At 41.3% G+C, this 24,817-nt stretch overlaps 1 protein-coding gene across 3 annotated transcripts in view; it reads right to left on the bottom strand.

Annotated features, from left to right (window-relative positions):
* Window positions 1–614: 614 nt before the first annotated feature.
* Window positions 615–24,817, bottom strand: part of BMPR1A (bone morphogenetic protein receptor type 1A) — a 70,349-nt gene continuing 46,146 nt past the window's right edge. For 2 of the 3 annotated variants that reach the window (XM_069980657.1, XM_069980658.1), the window contains 10 exons: window positions 8,681–8,843; window positions 7,773–7,875; window positions 6,955–7,054; window positions 6,602–6,704; window positions 6,354–6,492; window positions 5,801–5,993; window positions 4,544–4,841; window positions 4,168–4,343; window positions 3,735–3,865; window positions 615–2,723 (listed from right to left, as the gene is read on the bottom strand). In XM_069980657.1, coding sequence (XP_069836758.1) covers window positions 2,598–2,723; window positions 3,735–3,865; window positions 4,168–4,343; window positions 4,544–4,841; window positions 5,801–5,993; window positions 6,354–6,492; window positions 6,602–6,704; window positions 6,955–7,054; window positions 7,773–7,875; window positions 8,681–8,843 — 1,532 coding nt within the window. In that variant the 3' untranslated portion in view covers window positions 615–2,597. The remainder of the gene's footprint in view (window positions 2,724–3,734; window positions 3,866–4,167; window positions 4,344–4,543; window positions 4,842–5,800; window positions 5,994–6,353; window positions 6,493–6,601; window positions 6,705–6,954; window positions 7,055–7,772; window positions 7,876–8,680; window positions 8,844–24,817) is intronic. The other variant, XM_069980659.1, reaches the window with a different exon arrangement.

The following is a 24,817-nucleotide window of genomic DNA, read 5'->3' as shown; positions in this document are numbered from 1 at the left end:
AGAAAAAAAAAAAAAAAAAAAAAAAAAAACCTCTGGAAAGTAAAACTGCCCATACATGTTGCTATGGGTCAGTTCTTGTGTTACGGTTTTGATAAATGAGACACATTAGGGCACATTTACGGTTCCAGATGTGCTAAAATTTTGTCTTGATTTGCGCTAAAACTGACACCTCTTGCACAATTATGTGTTTTAGACACCTTTTGTACCTTCAACAATTGTGATCACCAAACGGAGACATAGCCCAAGTGCCAGAATTATGGCACAAAATATTGGCATCATCTAAGGCAAATAACTGCTGATGTAACGTTAAACAACAGTGTCTAAAGAAGCTCTAGATTTATCTCGGAGTAGACACTGTCTGGAGAATTACACAGTGATTGCATCTCATATTAATCTATTTTTAGTTCAGTCTCACCTTTTCCTTGTCTTTATTCACATAGCGGGGAGATGTATCAAATACAACTAGGGATGGTCCGAACCAAGTTCGGTTTCGTACTAACCTGAACTCTCGGTAATGATTCCTGCTGTCTGCCTGCTCCGTGCAGCGGGCGGATCCAACGGGAGGACCGCCTGGAAAACTGGGATACAGCCATAGCCATAGGCTGTATCCCAGTTTTCCAGGCGGTCCTCCCGCTGTATCCACCAGCTCCACGGAGCGGGCAGACAGCAGGAATCTGATACCGAGCGTTCGGGTTCATACGAACCTGAACCTCGAAGGGTTCGGACCATCCCTAAATACAACCCATAGGAGAAAAAAAAAATTGCTGTTTTTGCAACCTATCACATTCCACTTTTTTTTTTCTAGGCCTTTGGGGTAGAAAACCAACATCCTGGTTGTCAAGGACAAATACTATGTTTTCTTCACACTGTTTATGCTGTACTTCCCCCATTATCTCCTCTTTGTTTTGCAATTGGATTTGTTGACTTTTAGGTCCTTTAGGTTTCCAGAAAGAAAACATGAGATCCCATTACCCCCAAAAATCTATAAAAATTGAAATCCTGATGCCAGTGTGAACATGGCCTAAGTCTGCATAATCAGACAAATGTAAGGTCTTGCACTATGATGGATTTATATAGTCAAATGTAATTTCATTATCAGCTATATTTCTGACATGCTAGGACGGAAGAAAAGTAGAGCATGCAGATATTAGATGCTGAATTCCCTGTTTAAATACTTTTTTTTTTAGATCATACATGAGAAATAAAAAAAACTGGAACAAGCAAGCTCATACTGGGATACCAACATTAATATTTGAGGTAAATGTATCAATACCTTATAAATCAATGATATAACAAGGGTGTAATTTTTTTTTTTTTTAAGAATCAACAATAAAATCAATGAAAAGTTGTTCTGTTTTATTAATGGGTTTCTTAATAGGAGAGATTTTTATTAATTAGATAAGCAACGTATTTGATAGCTTCAGGGACGGGGGTCCTGTGTCTCCCATTTGAACATTTAAAGTCTAAGGGACCAATGAAGATAAGCCGAGCACTGTACTATGTTGTCTTTTCCAGCCTCACAGCCTTTAAAAAAAAAGCGCCAGAATGCATGTTGTTTCACAGCTCATACTACGGTCATACTTTGGCAAAAGAATGGATACAAATAGTTCTGGCAACTTTATCTTTTTTTGTGAGCTAAAAGAAAAAGACACAGCATCTGTGAGACACCAGGGAGCAGCAATGTTCATGTGGGAAAAAAACCCACTTCTATAAAATTCATTGCAAATGCTTAAATCAGTAAAAAAAAAATAAAAAAAAAATAATGAGGTAAATCTCTGGGATGGCACTTTTGCTATCATACTAGCTTTCCTCACTCTAGTTTTAAAAGGCTATGATTCTGTATAACACTGGGAATTAACTTCTGGTCTGTATGAGCCTTAAAGGATATGCTCGCCTTTACAGCCAAAGAGAGTCATAAAGCAGCATAAACTACAGAATTGGACTATACAGGGTTTGCTTGCTTATAAGAAATTAACTTATAAAGTTGTGGGAATGGAAGCGATAACCATCACAGGGGCTTGAATAGTTTTTCCATGGTAGGGGGTTCATTTTATGTAACAGTTGTCGTCTGGAGTTGCATAAGGAGATATACGATGCTGACAGGATAATTACATAATATAAAGAATAGGTTTGGCATCTTACATAAAATCAAAAACTGATGGCACAAATGAAAATCTGGGTTAGATACAAATTATAAAAAGGCAACGCTGACATGTTTCTTCTCCACAAGGGTGCGTAAGCGAATCTTTAAAAAAATAAAAATAAAATAACTTGGTGGTAGCTGCTTTCATAGAAAGCAATATCGCTTGAACATGCAATTCATTACTCATAAAACTGGAACTTTAAAGTCTGTCATAAAAGTCTTGATAAAATATATAAAAAAAAAAAAAAAAAAATATTCTGTTCTGACGTACACAGAGGCTCCCAATGATGAGGAGATGCTCTCGGCACATTATTCTACACAGTACTGAGTGAAGTCTTTATATAGCAGCCTGCAAAACGTATATGTAGGGAGACTGCTGAATCTTCAGCTGCCTCTTCTTGCACTTCGCTCCCTCTGTTCAGAGTCCCATTGCTGGAGCCCTATAGTTCCACTGTCAAATCTTGACATCTTGTGACTCTACCATTTTTGCAAGTGTCTTCTTGATCCTTAGAGCGGTCAGACGGGAAGCCGGGTTCTGGGCCCAACACTCAGCCATTAGCTTCAAGATGGCCCTCAAGCACTGCAGATAAAGACAAAGATGGCATTAAAAAATCTATAGTACAAGTTCTGCACATTGATAGGGGAATCCATGCAATAAGCCACACTAAGTTATCCGCCCATGGACTATAGGAATATTATTTCCATCTGCATATAATGGGGCTTATTTCCCACACTTCCTAAAATACTGGAAATACTGTTCAAACACAGACCCAAAATCTGTCACCTAGAAAGACTGCAGTCCCTCCAGACCCCAACACTGTTGGTTAAAGAAGTCTGGCAAATTTTTCGATTAAAGTATTGTATTGCCCCCCCAAAAGTTATACAAATCACCAATATACACTTATTACGGGAAATGCTTATAGAGTGCTTATTTTCCCTGCACTTACTACTGCATCAAGGCTTCACTTCCTGGATAAAAAATAGTGATGTCACGACTCGACTCTCAGAGCTGTGCAGGCTGTGGCTGCTGGAGAGGAGGATGGTAGGGGGACACAGGGCACTGGAGGGACACTGAGCATCCCTCTGCCATAATCCTCTGCAGCAGCCACAGCCCGCACAGCTCTGGGAGTCGGTCGTGACATCACTATTTTATCCAGGTAGTGAAGTCTTCATGCAGCAGTAAGAGCAGGGAAAAAACACTTTATGTACCATTCCCGTAATAAGTGTATATTGGTGATTTGTATAACTTTTGGGGGGGCAATACAATACTTTAATAAAAATTTTGCCGGACTTCTCCTTTAACCTGCCTCCTTAGGCTCCAGCCATGTGTCCTTCCAGGAAACGGAATGTGAAAGTGCATGTTGCATTTTGCAGTGATTTAGACACGTTTCAGGCAAGATAACTGGGCAGCTTCTTTGACTGCTGACTTTTTAGCAATACTTTTTAGCAATAGCAATAAAAAAGGACTTTATCATATTCTCATCACATAAGTTCCATTAAGAAAAATGGAATGCTTCTTTAATACATTTGTAGAACTGTGGTGTTGTAGCAATCAATATATTTAGGAAATGATAAAGCACAAGTTGCTTACCTCATCACTGTTCCACCTATTTGACACAGTAGGTCGTAAACATTTAATGCACACAACTTCTCTCATGTCCTCAAAGGATGGGTCACTTGGCACCATATCATAATATGGCAACTGGTATTCCTCAACAATACCTGGGGAAAAAAGGGGCAAAATTAGGTACAAGGATTTGCAATAAAGAGGTTATGATCACATTGCAGAACAACATTACTGAAAAATTATGAAGGACAGCTCTTACAGCAATGCGCCAGAAGAATGCAGGCAGCAGTAAGTAACTCCTTGTTTCTGCTTGTTATGTCAGCACATGCATGGACAGCTGCTTTACAAGTTTATTTATTCAGTAAGTTTATTATTTCTACAAGAAAATTGCAGAAACGTCCTAGGTTAACTAAAGCTGTCCCAAATGCATTAAACCATGGTGCCTATGAAGCCTTACCCCCAGTGATGCAGCGACGAGTCATTTCCCAAATGATCAAGCTAAAGCTGTAGATGTCAGCCATTATGTATGCTTGGAAATGATTCTTATTCAAACTTTCATCCAGGACTTCAGGAGCCATGTAGCGTTTTGTGCCAACACGGGTGTTCAGTGGAATATCTACTTCATGTGTGTCACTGAAAGAAACAGAAGCATAATTACTGTGTGTTACACATTCTAAGGCACGCTTATCCTTCAGCTTATTTTAATGGAAGGGTTTTTTTATGACAAAAAAAAAAAAAAAAACGACCCTTTATTTAAAAATGTTTTTTTTTTTTTTTTTTTTTTTTTTTTTAAATCAGACCAATGCAGCACATTGCTACAGCTGGTACATTACCTGTTAAATTTGACTGCGAGACCCAGGTCAGCAATGCAACATGTCCAGTTTTCCTTGATCAGGATGTTTTTGCTCTTCAGATCCCGGTGTGCAATGGCCGGCTTTCCCTGAGTACCGTAAATTTCAGTGTGAAGGTGGCAGAGGCCGCAGGCAGCAGAATACGCCAACTTTAGAAGAGATCTTGTATCCAGGGTGGCACACTTGAGGAAGTCATATAAAGACCCATTCTCATGATATTCTGTTATCAGGTACATTTGTGTCCATGATCCAGTCCCTTTAATATCAGCAGCTATGAAACCTAAGAAAATATCAGCAGAAATCTCCTTTAATGCTGTGGACATCCAGGCTGTTTAAAGAGCAATACAGATTTTACTCTACAGACAGGTCAAAAATTATTATTTCTTGGCTGGGTATCTGTATGCTAGTATAGCGGTCACTGGCGGTCAAGAGAAGCAGGGAAAAGGCAGGGGCGCTCTCCTCACGAATATGATTTACAGCACAATTTTGTTCCTGGCCAGCCATGATAAAATGGGGGAAAGTCTACTCTGTTACAGCATTGTCCGATAGCTGATCCATTTTAAAATACAAGCCCCTTATCCCCCCACCTCTGCCTGGAAAATATGGATACAGGCATAAGTCTCCTAGGAGAAAAATTCAACAGCCAAGCAATCAGGAAGTTCACTCATCTCTTATTCTGGTCTTAGAAAGCATTTAAAAAAAATGGAAGAAAATGATTTAAAATTGTGATAAATATTTTATGAAATCAAGAGGGGGGTGGGACAAAAAAGTTGAATTAAGAAAATCCATAATCACTGTTTCCCCTGCGTTCAGAATTTATTTTAATATATAGATGCTGAAATCTCAGCCATACCTTGTGGGTCTGGGTCAGAAGAGTTTATATCCTACCAAAATCTGTTTATACAAGTACAGAATTCTAGTTAGCAAAGCATTTGGACAGTTCAGCTATGCTATTTGGGATGGGTAGAGACTATGGGGGAGATTCATTAAACTGGTATAAAGTAGAATTGTCTTAGTTGCCCTTAGCAACCAATTAGATTCCACATTTCATTTCTCGCAGATTCTTTGAAAAATAAAAAGAATCTGGAATCTGATAGGTTGCCTGGGGCAACTAAGATAATTCTACTTTACACCAGTTTGATGAATCTCCCTCTAAGACTGTAGTTGCAGCCCAAGGCTATATATTCATTGCTGTATTGAGTAGACACTATTTCTTAGGAACTCTGAAGTTTTAGTTACCTAATATATTCTCATGTCGCATCAATACTGTTTGGTAGATTTCAGTCTCTCTGAACCAGCTGGCTTCCTCGGCAGTGAAGAACACTTTCACAGCAACTTTTTCTCCTCTCCACTTTCCCATCCAAACTTCTCCATATCTTCCCTTTCCTATCTGTCTCACCATCTGGATCTGCTTTGCAATTGTTCTCTGGACCTGTAAGGACAAATAGGTTATTACAATTGTAATGTATGTTTTGCAGATTTTAACCTGTTACAGCTCTAAGCAGCTGTATGGAGTTATAATATGGCACTGCACAATAATATGGGAACAAACTGTGCCTCTGTTTTCACACTTTTATGGCATATGGAATTACTATTCTGAATATACACAAAACAAAAACAAAAAAGGGATCTAAGGAAGAATAAACGTGTAATAAAATGCTGCAGGAGTACCATACAGACGCTCAAGATGCCAAAAAACAAATCTACATTGAATTTTTAGTAGTTTGTTAATGTCTGTATACAAAATGCATTTTTGTCTGTGTGTGACAAATGCAAAGTGACTCTGACTTACCAGGAGGGGGAGCCCAGAACCACTGCCAGAACTCTGGGACAGGTCAATGAGAGCCTTTAATGACTCCCCAGCTGGTATAAATGCCTCATCTTGTTCCAGATCCCTATCGTACAGCATTCTCTGGGTTGCCAATTTGTGCCTGCAGAATAAAAAAAATATATATATCTTTACACAAGCCTTTTTTAAACTTATTATATAGATGAAAAAACATGCAATGTACACAAAATACATTAAGTAAATGAACTTACTTGTACATGCAGGTGATGAAGATGAAGACCACCATGATTAATAAGCAGACCACAATGGATATAATCAGCGCTATGACATGGACACTTCTGCCAAATATTCCTACTGAAAAGATTTACTGTTATTCAGGAATACACAAAGCAAGGCAGGTGAATTATTTTTTGCTGTTCTTTACAACATAAGGTATATGATAACCCTATTTACAAAGTGTGATGTATAAAGTGTACAATAGTGTGCAGGGGAACCTAATAGCATGGCAGTAAGGTGTTGGGTCATTTATCTTCGATTGTGGTTTTTAACAGCACAATATAAAATGAAGACATACATATCACACCCTTATTGTTATATTAGTTACCTGGTCTTCCATCAGGCGGTAACGTGGGTTGCAAATCTTTATTGCAGAAGTCAGTTCGACAGCACTCAATTGTCCTTCGGAATTGAGCTTTAGGAGAATCCTATAAGTTTATAAAATAAAAAGAATATGGGGTAAACACTAAAGGCAAATTCTACATGTAACAAATATTAGATGACACCATCTGTTACCACTGGTGGGTCCTATTCATCAACCCTAAAATGTCACCAGAATTTGCAACTAGTTTGTTGTGATGTGTCTGTACATACCTACATCATCATGGGCTTAAGGAACCCTGTTTTATAAGTAATTTATTTATAAAGTTCAAGCACCACTATGACAGGTATTTAAAAAAAAACAAAAAACAAAACAAAACAAAACAGGAGCTATGAGATGGTAAGAGAAAAACTTGCCTGACAGCTTAACCTGCTTGTTCTAATGATCACTGGGGGTCTCAGCACTCAGACCAACAGACTGATCAAAACTTTTGACATTAGTTCAGACATGCAATGCACATATGCTGTAGAAGAACCTATTGTAGATCACACCAATGGCTCCTGAAAGACCCTACTAACTTAGAATGAGCTCCAAAATTTTCGCAGGAAGAAAATCTTAAGATATGAGCTTGTAACAGGTTTATGACCACAGTGTAAAATGACAACCTCAGAAGACTAGTGTAGTAATGCAATAACTAAAGCTGACAACTGCTGGGGACCAACATGTAAAAGCTGACCACCACGTAAAAGCTGACCACCACAAAAGCCTTGAGAATGTAATACAACCTTCCATATGTGAAATCCATTCATTCTCAAATATGTTACCTTGCACTGAAAATCTGAGCCTTCCAGCTTCATGCATCCAGATGTTAACGTAATTTCTCCATGTTCATCTTCTTCAATGATAGCAAAGCAATGTCCATTTGTGCTACAAAATAGAAATAACATACAGTACAGATTGTTTGCGTGAAACCCTTGTTCTTGTCGCACAAAAATAAAAAAAAATAGTGTTTTACACAAACAAGTCAGGTGCAAAAACTGTTTCGGTGTTCATCCATTTCTACAATGTCTCATCATACAGACAAGCCTTTTTTCTAGTATCTAAAAATGCTACAATACATACAAGTAGGGTGCAAAACCAGCAATGAACACTGGATGGCAGCATAGGCATAACATTTATATAACATAGCACAGAAGAATTTAGAATATTCAGTTCTGACTTTAGGGCTTACAAATAAATTTTCTCTTTCAGACATCAGTCTGAACTTCTGCCATGTATTTATCTTCACATTTAGCCGACACCAAAATGGTATTGTAACTAATATATATGGCACATGAACTGGGCATTTAAAAAAAAAAAAAAAAAAAGGGGGGGGGGGGGGTGTTAAAGGGGTTATTATCCAGGCTTAGAAAAGCATAATTACTTTCTTCCAGAAACAATGCCACTCATTTTAGCAGTTTGTGGTACTGCAGCTAATTTCCATTAGGGTGTGTTCAGACGTACAGCATCTGCAGCAGCATTTGATGGCCCAGATTTGTGACAGATTCAAAGCAAATCAAATCTGCTGCAGATTCAGTACGTGTGAACACACCCTTAAAGTGAATGGAACTGTGCTGTGATACCACATACAAGTGTGATTTTTTTTTTTTTAGAAAATAGAGCTTTTTCTAACCCTGAATAACCACTTTAATGTGTCTGTCAGTAAGGAAAATGGGAGAAGTTCCCTACTTACATGCAGGTATTATTGGTAGCATCTTCTGGGCAGTAGCCATAACAATAGCAGTTTAAGAAGGGCAACGTGTCCTCAGGAGCCAGTGTTACTCCATTCTCTTGTTTTCTAGGGTCAGAGTTTGATTTCATACCATTTCTGTGCGGCAAGATGTCAAAGTTTTGACCTACAGAAAAACAAAAGGCATGAAAAGGCAGATTAACACTGGAGTATATATACGGATGAACAATCGCAACAAACCCCATTTCTTTCTATCTGGGACAATTGTTGTAAAAAAATAAATAAATAAATAAAAAAAATAAACTAATCAGCCAAGTTAAACCAGACTAGCTATGGCTGGGTGTAACATAACTAAAATTATAAGAAAGTATTAATGCAACACGCTATAAGCTTAAAGTGTACCGAGATCCAAATCCTTTGGCAGTGAGGCAAGGACAAGCAGACATACCGAAAAACTCACTGAAGTCCTCCTTTTTCCGGCTGCAGCACTGAGCCTTGAGCGGCAGCCCATGTGCCAGGAGCTAGGCATTATTGGGGGAGGAGAGCTGCGGCCGGCAATGTACTCTAACATCAGCCTGACCACATCATGGAGGCACAGCACAACCACCCCACAGGCACACAGCATTACAGAAACACTATTTGCTGAAGGCAGAAAAGAAAAAAATGATACAACTTATTGAGGCTGACAAAGATCACCACCCCAACGCTTTTCATATAATTTACATTTCTGTATTACTATGCTTTAGCTATGGTTACCAACCAAACCACAAAAATAACCAATGGATTGAGTCCTATAAAACTACTAAAACTAACATTTAATAACTACTTGCTTTAATGTACTAATACATGCAAAGTGTAGGAACTTCCAGATACACTGTGCTGATCCGCAGTCAGACAGTGCTAGCAATAGGGTGAAGTGCTTATTACATGGACCTGACCTAAGAGCCAAGTATCAGTGATACAGTTCTTGGAACCATACTTAAACTTGACACCAGGGTGACACTGCTGTTAACATTTAGCAAAGCTGTGACAGACATGGTATCTGCTGTATGACTCCATCTGCAGCTGCTGCTAACAGCTGGAGAGCCAAGAGTATGGGGCCTGAAATCAGAACCTCCGACTCCTACCAATCCTAAGGATAGGCCATCAATGTTCTTCCCTAAAAGCCCATTTATATAGATGCCTGAAAAAAGTTAAAAAAAGAAAAAAAAAAAAAAAAAAAAAAGGGTGAATACACCTATGGCTGCAATGCAAAGGCAACATGCAGATCCGGGCGTACTCTGGAAGCACCAAGAGCTTATGTAAACAAAATAAATAAATAATATTATATATATATATATATATATATATATATATATATATATATATATACACACACACACACACATATACACACACACACACTATATATACACACACACACTATATATACACACACACACTATATATACACACACACACACACACACACACACACACACACGGGACGTTTCATTCACTGAAAGCATGAAACATATTAAAAGCTATGGATACCAGATTTCTGCTGGTGGGACGTTAACCTTATTAATGGGGTACTCTGGGCGAACACTTTTCCTTACTAATCCTCCCTGAAGTAAAAGTTATACAACTTGCTCATGTACACTAATAAAGGATTCTGCCCTCTTACTGTAATAACCAACCCTGTTCCAATTACCAGAAGTTGTATAGTCCAGGTGCACAGTGCTTCCTCACGTAGCGCTTGCTGACCTACCGCCATTTTGTGACAGGATATTAAATTTATGGGTGTTCCTAAGTGCAGTCTCCTGGTTCCAGCTAGCTTCCTGGGGCACATCACTGCTCTGAACTTGTGGTGACTGGTGACTTGCGGGTAGTGATGTCACGATATCAGAATTTTGAGTTCGATACCAATACCAACTTTTTTTTTTTCAATGCTTGATACCAATTCGATACTTAATAAATTATATTTAAAAAAAAAAAAAAAACACAATAGAGATCCCCCCCGACTGTCAGGTCTGTACGAACCATATTACTTTATTAATAAAGTTTCCATTATTTAAAATAAATGTTCTTAAAAAAATAGCCCTATTCTGATTCTTAACATGGCTGTTGGGCAATCCGTAGTTTTATTTAGTAGCACGTTTTTATGTGGTACTGAATTTGGTGGTTTCTCCGCTTGCACCATTTACCGTGTGTCATCTGGAAGGTGATAATCTTATAATATGCACAATAACACTTCAGCTATCAGGGGGGATGATGGGAACTGTAGTCATGTAACACACTTCAGCTATCAGGGGGGATGATGGGAACTGTAGTCATGTAAAACACTTCAGCTATCAGGGGGATGATGGGAACTGTAGTCATGTAATACACTTCAGCTATCAGGGGGATGATGGGAACTGTAGTCATGTAACACACTTCAGCTATCAGGGGGGATGATGGGAACTGTAGTCATGCAATACACTTCAGCTATCAGGGGGGATGATGGGGACTGTAGTCATGTGATAAACTTCAGCTGTGAGGGGGGATGATGGGGGTTGTAGTTGCACTATTCCAGCTGGATTCGGGCGGCAGAGTAATGTGCAGGCTACAGCCCCCCTCCCCCTTCCCTTCACAGTCGCAGCCAGGCCGACCTTTTGTTCACCCCCCACATTGCTGATGCCGGCCCCGGGAGTGTACTGCCTGCCGCCCTCACCTCACAGCCACCCACCTCCTGTCAGATCTCCTCCTCGCCTCCCCCACCTCCAGCCTTCTCCTGCATTCTCCTCTCCTGGACCGTGCAGCTCTCAGCCACTCTCCTCCCTCCGATCCCGCGCACCCCTCTGCCCTTGTCAGACACTCACCGGCCCAGCTGTGTCTCATGCTCGGTGCCTGTGGAGGGGGGGGGGGGGGGGGGGAAGGTCCTCATCTTAGCCCATAAGACCCGCAGTGACACACACGTGTCCCGGGGCTGGCGATGTCAGAGGCAGGAGCGGCGACGTAAAATGTGCCGGCGGCAGCTGCATGGTAGGTGCAAGATCTGGGCCCGAGTAAGCGCACAGGGTCCCGGGTCTGTGTCCACAGGGGTGGCAGAGAGAGAACATGACAAGCGCTCAGGTAGCCGCCTGTCATGTTCTCGGGACTATATGTTAAACTACGCTATTTTGTAGTTTAACATAAAGTATCGATACCAGGAAATCCTGGTATTGACCCGTTTTTTTGCCCCGAAAATCGATAGTAGTATCGATTTTTCGGTGCATCGTGCATCCCTACTTGCGGGTAGGAGAAAGAGAATGGTAGGGCCACGCACTGGGAGCTGTGGAGGGCTGGAGGTGTCGGGAGTGCATGCAACTAGAACCAGAAGTGCAAGAGAGATGCCGCAATTGCAAAACAGCATCTAAAAAGGTGGTGCAGAACAAGCATTTTGGCCGCAAAAGGACACGGGTAGTATGGAGGATCGTATGTTTGCTGGACACTTTACTTCCAATTTCCAGTTGGAAGAAATTTTCCCCCTGCCATGGAGCAACTGGCATCTGCTTCATAAGATCAGTGTAGAACTGTCTGCTGTGCTCTTCCACTTGCTGGTCAATGGTTTTCAAATCAACTGGTGCCAGAAAGTTATTTAGCTCTGTAATTTACTTCTGCTTAAAAATCTCAAGTCTTCTAGTATTTATCAGCTGCTGTATACCCTGCAGGAAGTGGTGTATTCTTTCCAGCCTCACACAGTGCTCTCTGCTGCCACCTGTAAGGATTGGCAGAGGTTTTCTAAGGGGATTTGCAGTTGCTCTGGACAGTTCCTGTCACAGACAGAGGTGACAGCAAAGAGCACTGTGTTAGGGCCACTTCACACTGAGCAAACACGGCGTTACTTCTTTAAGCGGAGAGGAGAGGGAGCGGACGCCCTCTTATTCACTTACAGCAGGACACTGAGCACAGAGGGATTCTGCGGTGGACCTCTCCTTCTAAACACACTTCTAAAATATGTGCATATACCTGGTGTCCCTGCTCAGTATAACTCGTAAACTAACTTTTTAAAACTCCCAAGTTCTTTGTAAATGAGCCCCTCCTAGTCACTAGTGATGAGCGGACCATCGGACTCCGGCCGCATAGTTGCGATCCCGCGAATATGTGGCCAGGATATTCCAGATTGATTCCCTGGAATATCCTAACCGCATATTCCCGGGAGCGCAACTATGCGCCCTGGATCACAGGCATGACGATCGAGCGAACTGCTTTAGGACCAAAAGTCCTAAAGACTCGCTCATCTTAACTAGTCATCTGGTCAGCCCTTTTTTGCAAGTCCATGTCCTCTTGACGTGTCAAGCCCTGGAATAACGCCCTTTGGGGTGAGTTTTAAAGCGCTGTGTTGCCATGACATTGAAAGGCATGGCTTCCCTCACATTGACTGCTATCATTTTGGTGCATGTGTGCAGTTCAGCATGGTTCATGCTTTTGACGTTATTCTGGGATATAAAAAAAATAAAATGTATATCTATCTATATTGCCTGCCAACTGCACTCCTCTGCTTCCTCTGGCAGGATACTGCGCTTCTCACCCCTTTCTTTGTGATACACAGGTATCCATGGTATATAATATTGGTCTATATAGGATTTATTATATTCTCACCCCGTGTACTAGGGCCTTTACAAAGTGTAGACTAAGGGTCCTATTACACGAATCGATAATCAGCCAAATCGTGCCTATTTAGCCAATTATTGCTCCATGTAATGGAGACAACGATGAGCTGATGACAACAATCGGTGATTTAGGTTTGGACCTAAAATCGTCAGGCCCTGAACGCCCGACCGATCCATGCTCCAAGGGCTCAGCTTGTGGCCCGCTTCTTTCCTGGTCCAGCACGCTACAGCTTCAGAGCGGCCTGTCTAAGCTGACAAGGCGCTCAGCCAATCACTGGCCAGGACCGCCGCAGCCAGGGATTGGCTGAGCAGCCTGTCACCTCAGGCTGCTCTGAACTTGCAACGCATAGGACCCGGGAAGAAGCAGACTGCAAGAAGAGCCTGGCTCCTGGCTCTATTCATAACAGAGCTGGTGGGGTCCGATACGGAGATCTGGTGGGGGTACCATACGGAGATCTGCAGGGGGGTACAGAGGCCGGACCCCCTTCAACCTCCTACTTTTCCCAGGAAAACATCCTGAATAGAGATGAGTGAGTAAAGAAATATTCAATATTGGACTTAGTGTAGGGACCCATGTGTATCAGATACCTGCACGACGTACATGGGGCAGTGTGGCTTGATCAATTCACATACAGAATTCTGATGTTTTTTTATGCAGCCGAGAGGTACTAGTATCAGCCATAGGTGTGAGGTGCAGCACTCTTTTTCTTCCCTGAACCTTCAACTTTCGAGAATTCGAATCGAATAGGCACCGATATTTGACTATTCCATACCATTAAAGTCTATGGGGAAAAAAATTTGCGGCACTTGAAAATCAAAATTCGACCACTTGGAGGTCATCAAGTCCCTCATAAAAGCTCCCTAAACGATGCAAACACCTCCAGAATTACACTGGGACATTAGGGGGAGCATGCATGGGTGCACCCAACAGCACAAAATCGCAGTATGCCACTCTCTGCAGTTGCGAAGGAAAAACATTTGCGAACGCTTTACGAACATTTATGGCAATGTACACACTTTTCCTTTGTATTTCTTGCGCAGTGTGACATACATTATTCCAAAGTGCGTCCACAGAGCTTTATGTTATTCGCACGTATCACGTGCCTTTTTCTGGGCTACTGGAACAATACGTATCACGTGCCTTTTACTGGGCTACTGAAACATTATATATCAGGTGGCCTTAGTGGGCTACTGGAACAATATGTATAACGTGCCCTTAGTGGCGTTAGGGTACTGGAATAAATACACCTGCTGATGCTGCTGTTATATCATTTCTTAGCACTGAGAAGTGCTTTTGATTCAGAGATGACTTTCGCTTGATCTTAGCCCTGAAAAGGACTTTTGGGTTCTGTAGTAAGGCTGCCTAACCAAAATGCTACTAAAACCTCTCTCTCCCTGCTCCAAGATCTTTCCTTGACTAGGTTGAAAGCTCATCTGCGGTCACGAGCCGAGAATCAAGTATTTAAGATTCGAGGTCATGTGGTTTAGGTATCCAATGAGGGTAGACGCAGTTTTCGCACTGCATGCATACTCCCAGGGTCCCTCACGGCCTCCCTGCATGGTCATTGGATTAAAAAAAAGCGCCAACTGCGATGGGAGGGCTTTCGAATGTTTCCCGCATATTCGCCTCACTACTTGATTGAATTTGAAACTTTCGAATACCACAATATTCGATCGAATACCTACTCGATCGAATGGTATTCGCTCATCTCTAATCTTGAAATATTCAGTTATACCAATTATGTTGATCACAACTGTAGCTACCCTTTAAGTGAGTTTATCTGTAAAGCACAGGGCATATGAATGAACATGAACAAGTAGGGTCTCCACAGTGGAAAACTACTGTCAAAAAGGTGCTTTTCTTTTCCCTCCAACCCCTTTAACACCACCAGAGCTTATTAAATGATTTTTCTTGGGTCCACAAAGATCTTCTGCATCTTAAAGCCGATGCAATTTATTAATAAATACAAACAGATTCAATTAGCCATAAGTAAAAATGTTCTCTAATGAACGCTGTTCTGGATCCTTCCTAAGGATATAAAAGGCAACATAACCTGCCACTGGAGACAAATTATCTCATGACTAGACAACGTATAGACTAGCACAATGCTTCAGCAACACAGATCAATACGCTTAAGACACAAAGACAAAAGCCTAAAATTTTGAGGCTAAGAAAAACACACTTAACCATGTTACTGACCTTCCATGAAATCATTGGCAGCTTGTAATTTACACGTTCAAGAGCAAGTCACACCAGCCTGCTCCAAACAAAGAAAACAAGCAAACCAACAAATCTACAGGTTGTATGCCAGGCCCACACAGAGTATGGCTGACATATAAGCTCTTGTTGCAGTCTGTCCTGTAGCTATATACAAGCCGCCTTTCCTGGATTAATAACATTTATACAGAAATAAGGGCCTTCTGCGGAAAATTAATAAAAAGGAAACGCAATTAAAAAGGTGAAGAAAGATGAAAGAGACTTGGCGTGTTTGAGTTAAATGGAGAATACATACAAGAAGCATGAGCACGTGGCAAGGAATTCTGAAGAACACAGCACACAACTTGTCTCCACATGTTTTTTTCCCCCTCTTGTTTTATTGCCTTAGCAGTCACAAAGGAGTCTGAGGTCTGGCAATGAGCACTGAATCAGCCTTTTCTCCAACAGTTGCTTTTATTTCCTTTCTTCTTGTTTTCTTAAGTGAACGGCTTTATCCAGTGCCGCCCCCATTCCCTACTTCTAAGCTCCACATGCAGACCATGAAGGTCCGCAGAGGGCAAGAGTTAATAGCCTCCAGCCTCTCCCATAATCTACTGTCAATTGTGCATAGCAGCTCCAATCTGGTGTCTCCCTATTGATGCCCACAACTTCAAATACTAACAAGTGGAGGGCTGGGTTTATAAAGCTTGAAAAGACTTAAGGGGATGCTCATGATGGATGATCACATTTTCACATGGGTACAATGTTATGAAATTACACACAGGTTGCTGCTGAAACTAAAAAGCCGGACCGAATGTTTCACTAAAACCCAATATTTGACATACATCTGAGGAACACAACAGGGAAAGCTGGATTCTGCGACTACCACAAGAATATGCAGCAATAATTGAAAGCAGAGATCAGCAAATTCAGTGTGCCAAGGTTAGCCAGGCTGTGACTACCCCAGGTTACTAGAATTTACCCAACAGAGAGTGTGTGCCTGGTCCTTAAAGCAGTGTACTTATATGAAGCATTGAAGGGTATTGAAAAGTAGGTCTATAGCGTATGGTAATTTCACAGATGTTGCTCTAATGTTAGAATAATAAATTTGATGTAGAAAATACACAAGTGATGTCTGATGAATACATAGGGCCCTTACTGTAAAGGCAATAAGATAAATAAAATATGAGAAACCATAAAAAGTAAAATAAATACAAAGAGAAATATGCCAGCTTTACTTTTTATGATTTCTCATATTTTATGTATTTTATAACATTTACCATAAGGGCCCTGTGGTTTCATCAGACATCATTATGTATGGTTATATGATGTAGATTAAATTTATAATTCTAATGTTATTAGAGAAACACCTGTGCAATTACCATACAATATAGACCCACTTTTGAATATCCTTCAATGCTTCACAAGTGAAAGAAGAACCCTGTTGCTGCTCAACATGCTGAAATATTTGGCTTCCCAGCATTCGGGCCCGATTAAATGGCCCAAGCCGGGAGGGCTAGATTGTTTGCGTGCCCCATTGCTGCGATCAGGCATGTCCACTGTTATGCAGGAAACTATGTGGTGGCTAAATCAAAGATATCTGATGGTTCAAAATGACCTAATCAGATAATAGCTAGCCCTATTACACAGAGCGGTATTGGTCTGTTTGGCTGATAATCACCCAGTGTAATAGAGTCCTTTGTTAAAACAGAGCATACTAGTGTATAGATTTAAAGCACCTATATGTCTGTTAATGTCAAATGTGGAAAAATGCCTACTAAATCATGAAAGTTTTAAAAAAGTACTGGCCACTAGGTGTTGTTCTTCCTTGCTTTCCACTTCCTGTTGTGCAGGTGAGAAAATCAAGCATTAAGGGGGACATTTATCAATGTAATTTTTTTTTTCTTTCAAAGCCTGGCTAAATTTTCGGCGGATTCCCGGCACTGGAATTATCAACAGACACACTCCTATTGATAAACCCAGCGTAGGGGGGAGACTGCTGCGCAACAGACTACGGAAGAAATCTACACCAGCTTGGACCTTACATAGATTTTTCAGCCTGTTTTTTGGCTGATTGGGGTGCAAACACTGATACATTTTGCTCTTCCGATCAAGTAGGCGCAGACAATGGTAAATGTACCCCTTAATCCTTTGAAATGACAGGTACACTTTAACAACATACATTGTTGGCCTTTTCAAGTCATGTGACTGAAAGGCTCACCATTAATAAAACATGTCTCACTTGCATTATAGATTAGACAAGCTGAATCCTCCTAACTAAGCCATTATCACCCATTACTTGTAAAGTTATGGCCCAATTAAAGATGCTCTGTACAGTGCCATGTTCCACTAATATAACGCACATCTCACAGGCTGCAGATTAACAGTAAGAGTTTGCGAGGGCTTTTCAATGTTGAGAAGAAATAGTGCGAGAGTGAAACTAATTTTTTTTCTGAGTGTCGCAGGTGAAGCACAAGACTAAGAAAATAAACCATATTTTAACTTTGAACAAGTGTGCATTTATGTTTGTCAAGGTGATAGAGTGAACTTTCCTTTGGGGCTGATTTGCTTGGCGCCACTGGAAGAACACTTTATTTTCTTAGTATAAGCTTGAAATGAGACACTCCTGGACCCCTTCACCAAGTGCCATTGAAAACATATGACTGGCAAAGCAACATGGTTGAAAACCAGACAAGCTCCCAAAAAAACATTGCTGGGATGGGCAAAACAGTGTGGCATTTTAATGAAATTAAGGATGTAACCTAGCCCTAAAGCTTCAATAAAGCTGACCATAACATAACATAGTTACTCTGAAAAGGTTGTCGACATTGCCCCATAGTGACCACACATATATGTTTTTACAGTGCTCACTAAGTGCTTTAGGATAGACTGCCACCTTTACACAGCTATATCTTGGGAGGGATACACCAGAGTTCCCCTTTACTAACTGGCAGGACTGGAGGTTTCTCTGGTTCCTGCAAGTTGAAGCCTTTACACACGCTAGTAAAATCACAACTGTGGCACATAGGTGATCAATAAGGATTTGTGATGCCATTGGCAACCTGGTGACACAATTGCTGGGCGACAGTGGGTTTGCAATGCAGCCCAGGGCCTTATGTTTATAGGGTGTGGCTCTATTAGGTCCGATACTGTAAGCTGCGATTGGGCACTGACCCTTAAGTCCTTTCATACTTATGTCAGATGAGCAGTGGGTTTAGCTGTCAATATAAAGTGTATGGGGGTCTCCAGAGACTTCACCGACCTAATGTCTTTCATCTCAAAGAGAAACCAAATAGTGATCTCTTACTGTTCCCTGACTACCCTCATCTAATAGGGCCAGTGCTCTGTTACTGATATATGGAGGAAATGCTTCACCCTCTGGTTTTTATATTTAGATTAGATTGATAGAACAAAAACTATATTAATGAGGACCTTCGTCCTATTTTGTCTCTTGTCTGTCTGTGATCTTTTCCTTGTTTGTGCGTCTTCTCTTTCTTCCAGGATTCCCTGGATGTCTTTCTCACTCTTCGTAGCACGTCGTCTGGGTGTGGTACATGTTCTGATAAAAACTTACCGAGGGTGGGGCAGCCCAGACACCGATTGACCCATGAATTACAGAGGACTATTTGTAATATGAGAGTTGTACTTTAATATTATTGGATAATTGGATATTTACTGATATTGGTTTGATGGCTGTTTTTTGTGGGGACTTGTTGGCTGTGGCTGTACCACCTCAGTGTTTTTTGGAAAATAAAGAATATATATATATATATATATATATATATATATATATATATATATATATATATATATATATATACACACATACATACATACACACTATATATATATATATCTATATCATAAAAATGAAAGTCTGTCTGTCCTTCTGTCTGTCTGTCCTCTACAGACTTTCAAACGCCTGAACCGTTTGACCCCAAATTTGGCACACATATACATTGGGTGCCCGGGAAGGTTTTAGCGAAAGTCCCGTCCCCGCCAGATGTACAGGAGGGGAGGGGGAGGGGAAAGAGCGCCCCATAGAGATGAATGGTAAAATCTCCTCACTGCAAACACAGGTGATATAATTAGCTGCAGCAGACACGGCAGTTGGAGCCTTAGGCTAGGTTCACACTGCGTTTTCAGCATCCGTTTAACGCATCCGTTTTTTGCAAAAAAACGCATGAAAAACGGATTGCAAAAAACGGATTCATTTGTGTGCATCCGTTTTTCCATTGACTTCCATTATAAAAAAAAAAACGGATCTGTTTTTTTTTTGACGGACCAAAACGGACAAAAAAAACGTTGCTGACCCTATTTTCCTGGACATTAAAAAAAACGGATCCGTTAAACGGATGCTGAAAACGCAGTGTGAACCTAGCCTTAGCAACCAATAGGATTACTGCTTTCATTTTCACAGGGAGCAATGGTTGCTAGGGAAGCTGCCTCACAACATCCACAGTAATAACTGGTAGACCCCCTACTCCATCTATACAGTACATCTATATACAGGACCCCCTACTCCATCTATACAGTACATGTATATACAGGACCCCCTACTCCATCTATACAGTACATGTATATACAGGACCCCCTACTCCATCTATACAGTACATCTATATACAGGACCCCCTACTCCATCTATACAGTACATGTATATACAGGACCCCCTACTCCATCTATACAGTACATGTATATACAGGACCCCCTACTCCATCTATACAGTACATGTATATACAGGACCCCCTACTCCATCTATACAGTACATCTATATACAGGACCCCCTACTCCATCTATACAGTACATCTATATACAGGACCCCCTACTCCATCTATACAGTACATCTATATACAGGACCCCCTACTCCATCTATACAGTACATCTATATACAGGACCCCCTACTCCATCTATACAGTACATGTATATACAGGACCCCCTACTCCATCTATACAGTACATGTATATACAGGACCCCCTACTCCATCTATACAGTACATGTATATACAGGACCCCCTACTCCATCTATACATTACATGTATATACAGGACCCCCTACTCCATCTATACATTACATGTATATACAGGACCCCCTATTCCATCTATACATTACATGTATACAGGACCCCCTACTCCATCTATACAGTACATGTATATACAGGGCACTACAGGTATACAGGACCCCCTACTCCATCTCTACAGTACATGTATACAGGGCAGTATTACCAGCTGCTGCTGCCCTAAGCACTAAACCTGAGGACGCCCCATCCTCACTCACCAATTAGCATCAGGATAGGTAGGTAAAAGCTCCACACGTCACATTTAACACCGCCACACCAGACCTGACCAATACCGCCATACTGTGACTGGATAACACTGCCATACCAGACCTGACCAATACCGCCATACTGTGACTGGATAACACTGTCATACCATACCAAATAAGACCGCCAAACCAGACCTGACCAATACCGCCATACTGTGACCGGATAACACCGCCACACCAGACCTGACCAATACCGCCATACTGTGACTGGATAACACCGCCATACCAGACCTGACCAATACCAACACACTGTGACTGGATAACACCGCCATACCAGACCTGACCAATACCACCTTACTGTGACTGGATAACACCACTATACCAGACCTTACCAATACAGCCATACAGTGACTGGATAACACCACTATACCAGACCTTACCAATACCGCCATACTGTGACTGGATGAATCTGCCATACCATACCAGACCTGACCAATACCACCATACTGTGACTGGATAACACCGCCATACCAGACCTGACCAATACCGCCATACTGTGACTGGATAACACTGCCACAGCACCTCCACCAACTCTATACTACAGGTATAAAGAACCCCAAACTATACACTACAGGTATACAGGACCCCGAACTCTATACTACAGGTATACAAGACCTCCACCAACTCTATACTACAGGTATACAGCACCTCCACCAACTCTATACTACAGGTATAAAGAACCCCAAACTATACACTACAGGTATACAGGACCCCGAACTCTATACTACAGGTATACAAGACCTCCACCAACTCTATACTACAGGTATACAGCACCTCCACCAACTCTATACTACAGGTATACAGGACCCTCTATACACACCGACACTTTATACCCGGGCAGCGCCGGGTACATTTTCTAGTAATATTATATATATATATATATATATATATATATATATATATATATATATATATATATATATATATATATATATATATATATATACACACACACACACACACACACACACATAATTATATAATATTATATATATACACAGACCATTTATAAAATTTATGTAAAAATGAAATGAAAATTTTTAAAGATTTATTTATTTTTAAAGCTAGAGTGAGGGTATGTTCACACTAAGAATTAACATGTCACACGCTAGCTCTCCCATTGGCACACTGAAACAGGAGGGGTTCCGCCACGGAATTCAGCCTGATTTGCTCAGTGTGAACATACCCGAACCATAAATGAAAAGGCAGATGGAGAATGGGTATTTTGCAACACACAGAACTTTAATCCACTACGACTGTCGACCCTCACTGCAGTTTCACTGAAACCACTGCAGTACTGCAATGAAAGTGCAACATGTGTGAACAAGGCCTTCCCATTTCAGCCTTGGCTTTCCTGTATCTCCCTACAGGGTACAATGCAAGCAGCCAGAGATAGTAATCTGCTAGCTACACTACTCTCTACAGGAAGGAAAGGGTCTGACAGGGTGTGCCGACAAGGACCAACGGCACACAAATATTAATGTTAGAACGTATCTGAATTTTTCCTGATATAGTGTCATCCTGTCACTATGTTTTTATGCTCCTGCCATAATCTGCAAAGGTTTTTCTCTTTACAACTTTCATAATTTATCACAAATTTCATTTGTTAGTCGCAGATGACAGATTTATATATTGTGCCAATTGTGGCAAAGAAAACCGAAATATCTCACTTCATTTAATGGGGAAAGAATTTACGATGGGAATTCACATAACATGTCATTGACTGATGCACTGAACGGTCATGAACTACAATAATTTTAGGGAAAGGCACTAGGGAATAAAACAGAATCTAAAATAAGAATTGTTGTAGAATAAGAGGGGAGAAACAGAGGCTCATCGACTAGGAGTTAAGCAATCCTTAAGAAAAAAAAATAAATAATAATAATTCTAAAGCTGAGCATAGGTCTTGCCATCTTTCTGCAACACTGTATGCCTGATACTGGCATTCTCGCTGCCCATATCCCCTGCACCCACTGTCTCTGCAGCGTGACGTGCACTGTCTTACTATTAAAAAACACATTATGCTGTGCGCCTCATTGTCCACCCACCTATATGCCCACGCCAACAAATACCCACCTAGCCATGTGGCTTTTAGCTTGCTCAGGCAATGGGAGCCAGGGCCTGGCCTAACTAGGGGACCGACACTCAAGACAGCTTCCAACTTGGCATCAAATTGATGCATTGACATAAAATGGCCGCTGGAGAGAGGATGACATGGTGGGGGAAGAGGTATAAGTGACTGCTCTTCCAGCCGCGGAATTCCCCCTGAATATGTAATAGCAGCATATGACAAAGTTATATAACTGTCACATGGTGCTAGATTAAAAACTACCCCTTAAGTGTTTGCATAAAAGTTTCTAATCACTATGCCTCTGCATATTCTACTCTGAATATTGGCAAAAATTATAGTATCACAGTATGTTAAATCTTTCATACTAAAAATTCTGAAATGCTTTTAAAAACTGCAGTGAATTTTACAAAAAGTAAGTTACAGAGGCATTGTATTTTCAGCTAACATTGAATGGATCAATAGTACAAGGGAATAAGAGAACTAAAAGACAAATGTCAGAGCAGGTATCTGCTGAAAAATGCCTCATAAAAGATAAATAAATGATGGATATAGTGCTACTCCTTATTTATACACACAGGACGGCTCATCTTTCTTGCTTCAGCTCCACCCTTGTATTTCCCTGTACTGCTGGGGATGGGCTCTTAGTACTCAGTCTCCTTCCTCCTCTGGCAGCTGCTAATATATTCCCTCTCTTACCTAAGACAGTTACCATGATATTCCAGAGTAGTAAAGGCATATACAGTGTGGCATCCACAGACTATCGGCTCTGCAGGGAATGTAGAGACGTAGACACCAGACTGCAGGAACAGTGAGTGCACATGTGTGTCCTCAGATACTCATTAGGTGAGCAGTACTTTACACCAGGTGGTGCCATAATGTGTAAAATAAAATGGTTATTGCACAAAATGAAAACCAAAGCTCTGGAGTAATATACACCAACATTTAACAGTTATTCATTGGGGGGGGGGGGGGGGGGGGGGGGAATTGCTCTCCAGTGACATTTGCACCTTTGAGCCCATTTCTTCACCTCACTGCAGCTCTGGTGTCTTCACTTTCTGTGGGACAGACCCCTGTGACAATGAAGTAGCTGTATTTCCTCAGGAATGCATTACAGTCTTCGCTAGTAGCTTCTCCTATCTCCCACCAGACTGGTCAGTAAGGGCCGTATTATATGGCCCGATTGTTGTAAGAGAGTGCCCATCTGTTTGATCAGAGTTCTCTTACAGAGCCTATTTTACAGTATCATTACCCATATCCGGGCAGCCTTTGCTTTATATAGAACATAAATGATATACTTACCTGTACACTCTCCCCAGTGTCCCTACTCATCGCAGCTGAAGTGACAGGCAGCTTAGTCAATCACTGGCCAAGACACCTTGCAGACTCCACCAGCCACACCTCTACATGTTTTGGGTGCATGCGGCCTTTGCAAAAAAAAAAAAAAAAAAAACTGACAAAGGGCGCACTTGCCCGAAATGTGTAGAGGTGTGGCAGGTGGAGTCTACATGGTGTCTTGCCTGTATTTTTAATGCAGTGAAATAAATACAAGTTTTTACTCCATGCTAGATCCATCGATCCTTGCCATTCTTAGGCTGGGTTCACACTACGGAACCAGAGCTGAGAATTTCCTACGGATTCCGTTGCGCGTACTCGTTCACTGCCGCGTGCCTCTCCGTCCGTGCCATAGACACCATTCTATACACAGGCAGATTCCGCATTACGTCGAAAGAATTGACACGTCAATTCTTTTAGCGGATAACGGAATCGGGCCACCCAAAGAATGGTGTCTATGGAGCGGGCTGAGAGGCACGCGGCCGTGAACGGGTACGGGCTACGGAATCCATTGGAAATTCTCCGCTCGGGTTCCGTAGTGTGACCCCAGCCTTAGAAGATCTGATTCTATGATTTTTCTGTGCAGTACTGTTTTCCTTGTCTTCA

The sequence above is a fragment of the Dendropsophus ebraccatus genome, chromosome 8, assembly GCF_027789765.1.
Source record: "Dendropsophus ebraccatus isolate aDenEbr1 chromosome 8, aDenEbr1.pat, whole genome shotgun sequence".
Taxonomy (NCBI): Eukaryota; Metazoa; Chordata; class Amphibia; order Anura; family Hylidae; genus Dendropsophus; species Dendropsophus ebraccatus.
This window is presented reverse-complemented; position numbering and strand designations above follow the sequence as displayed.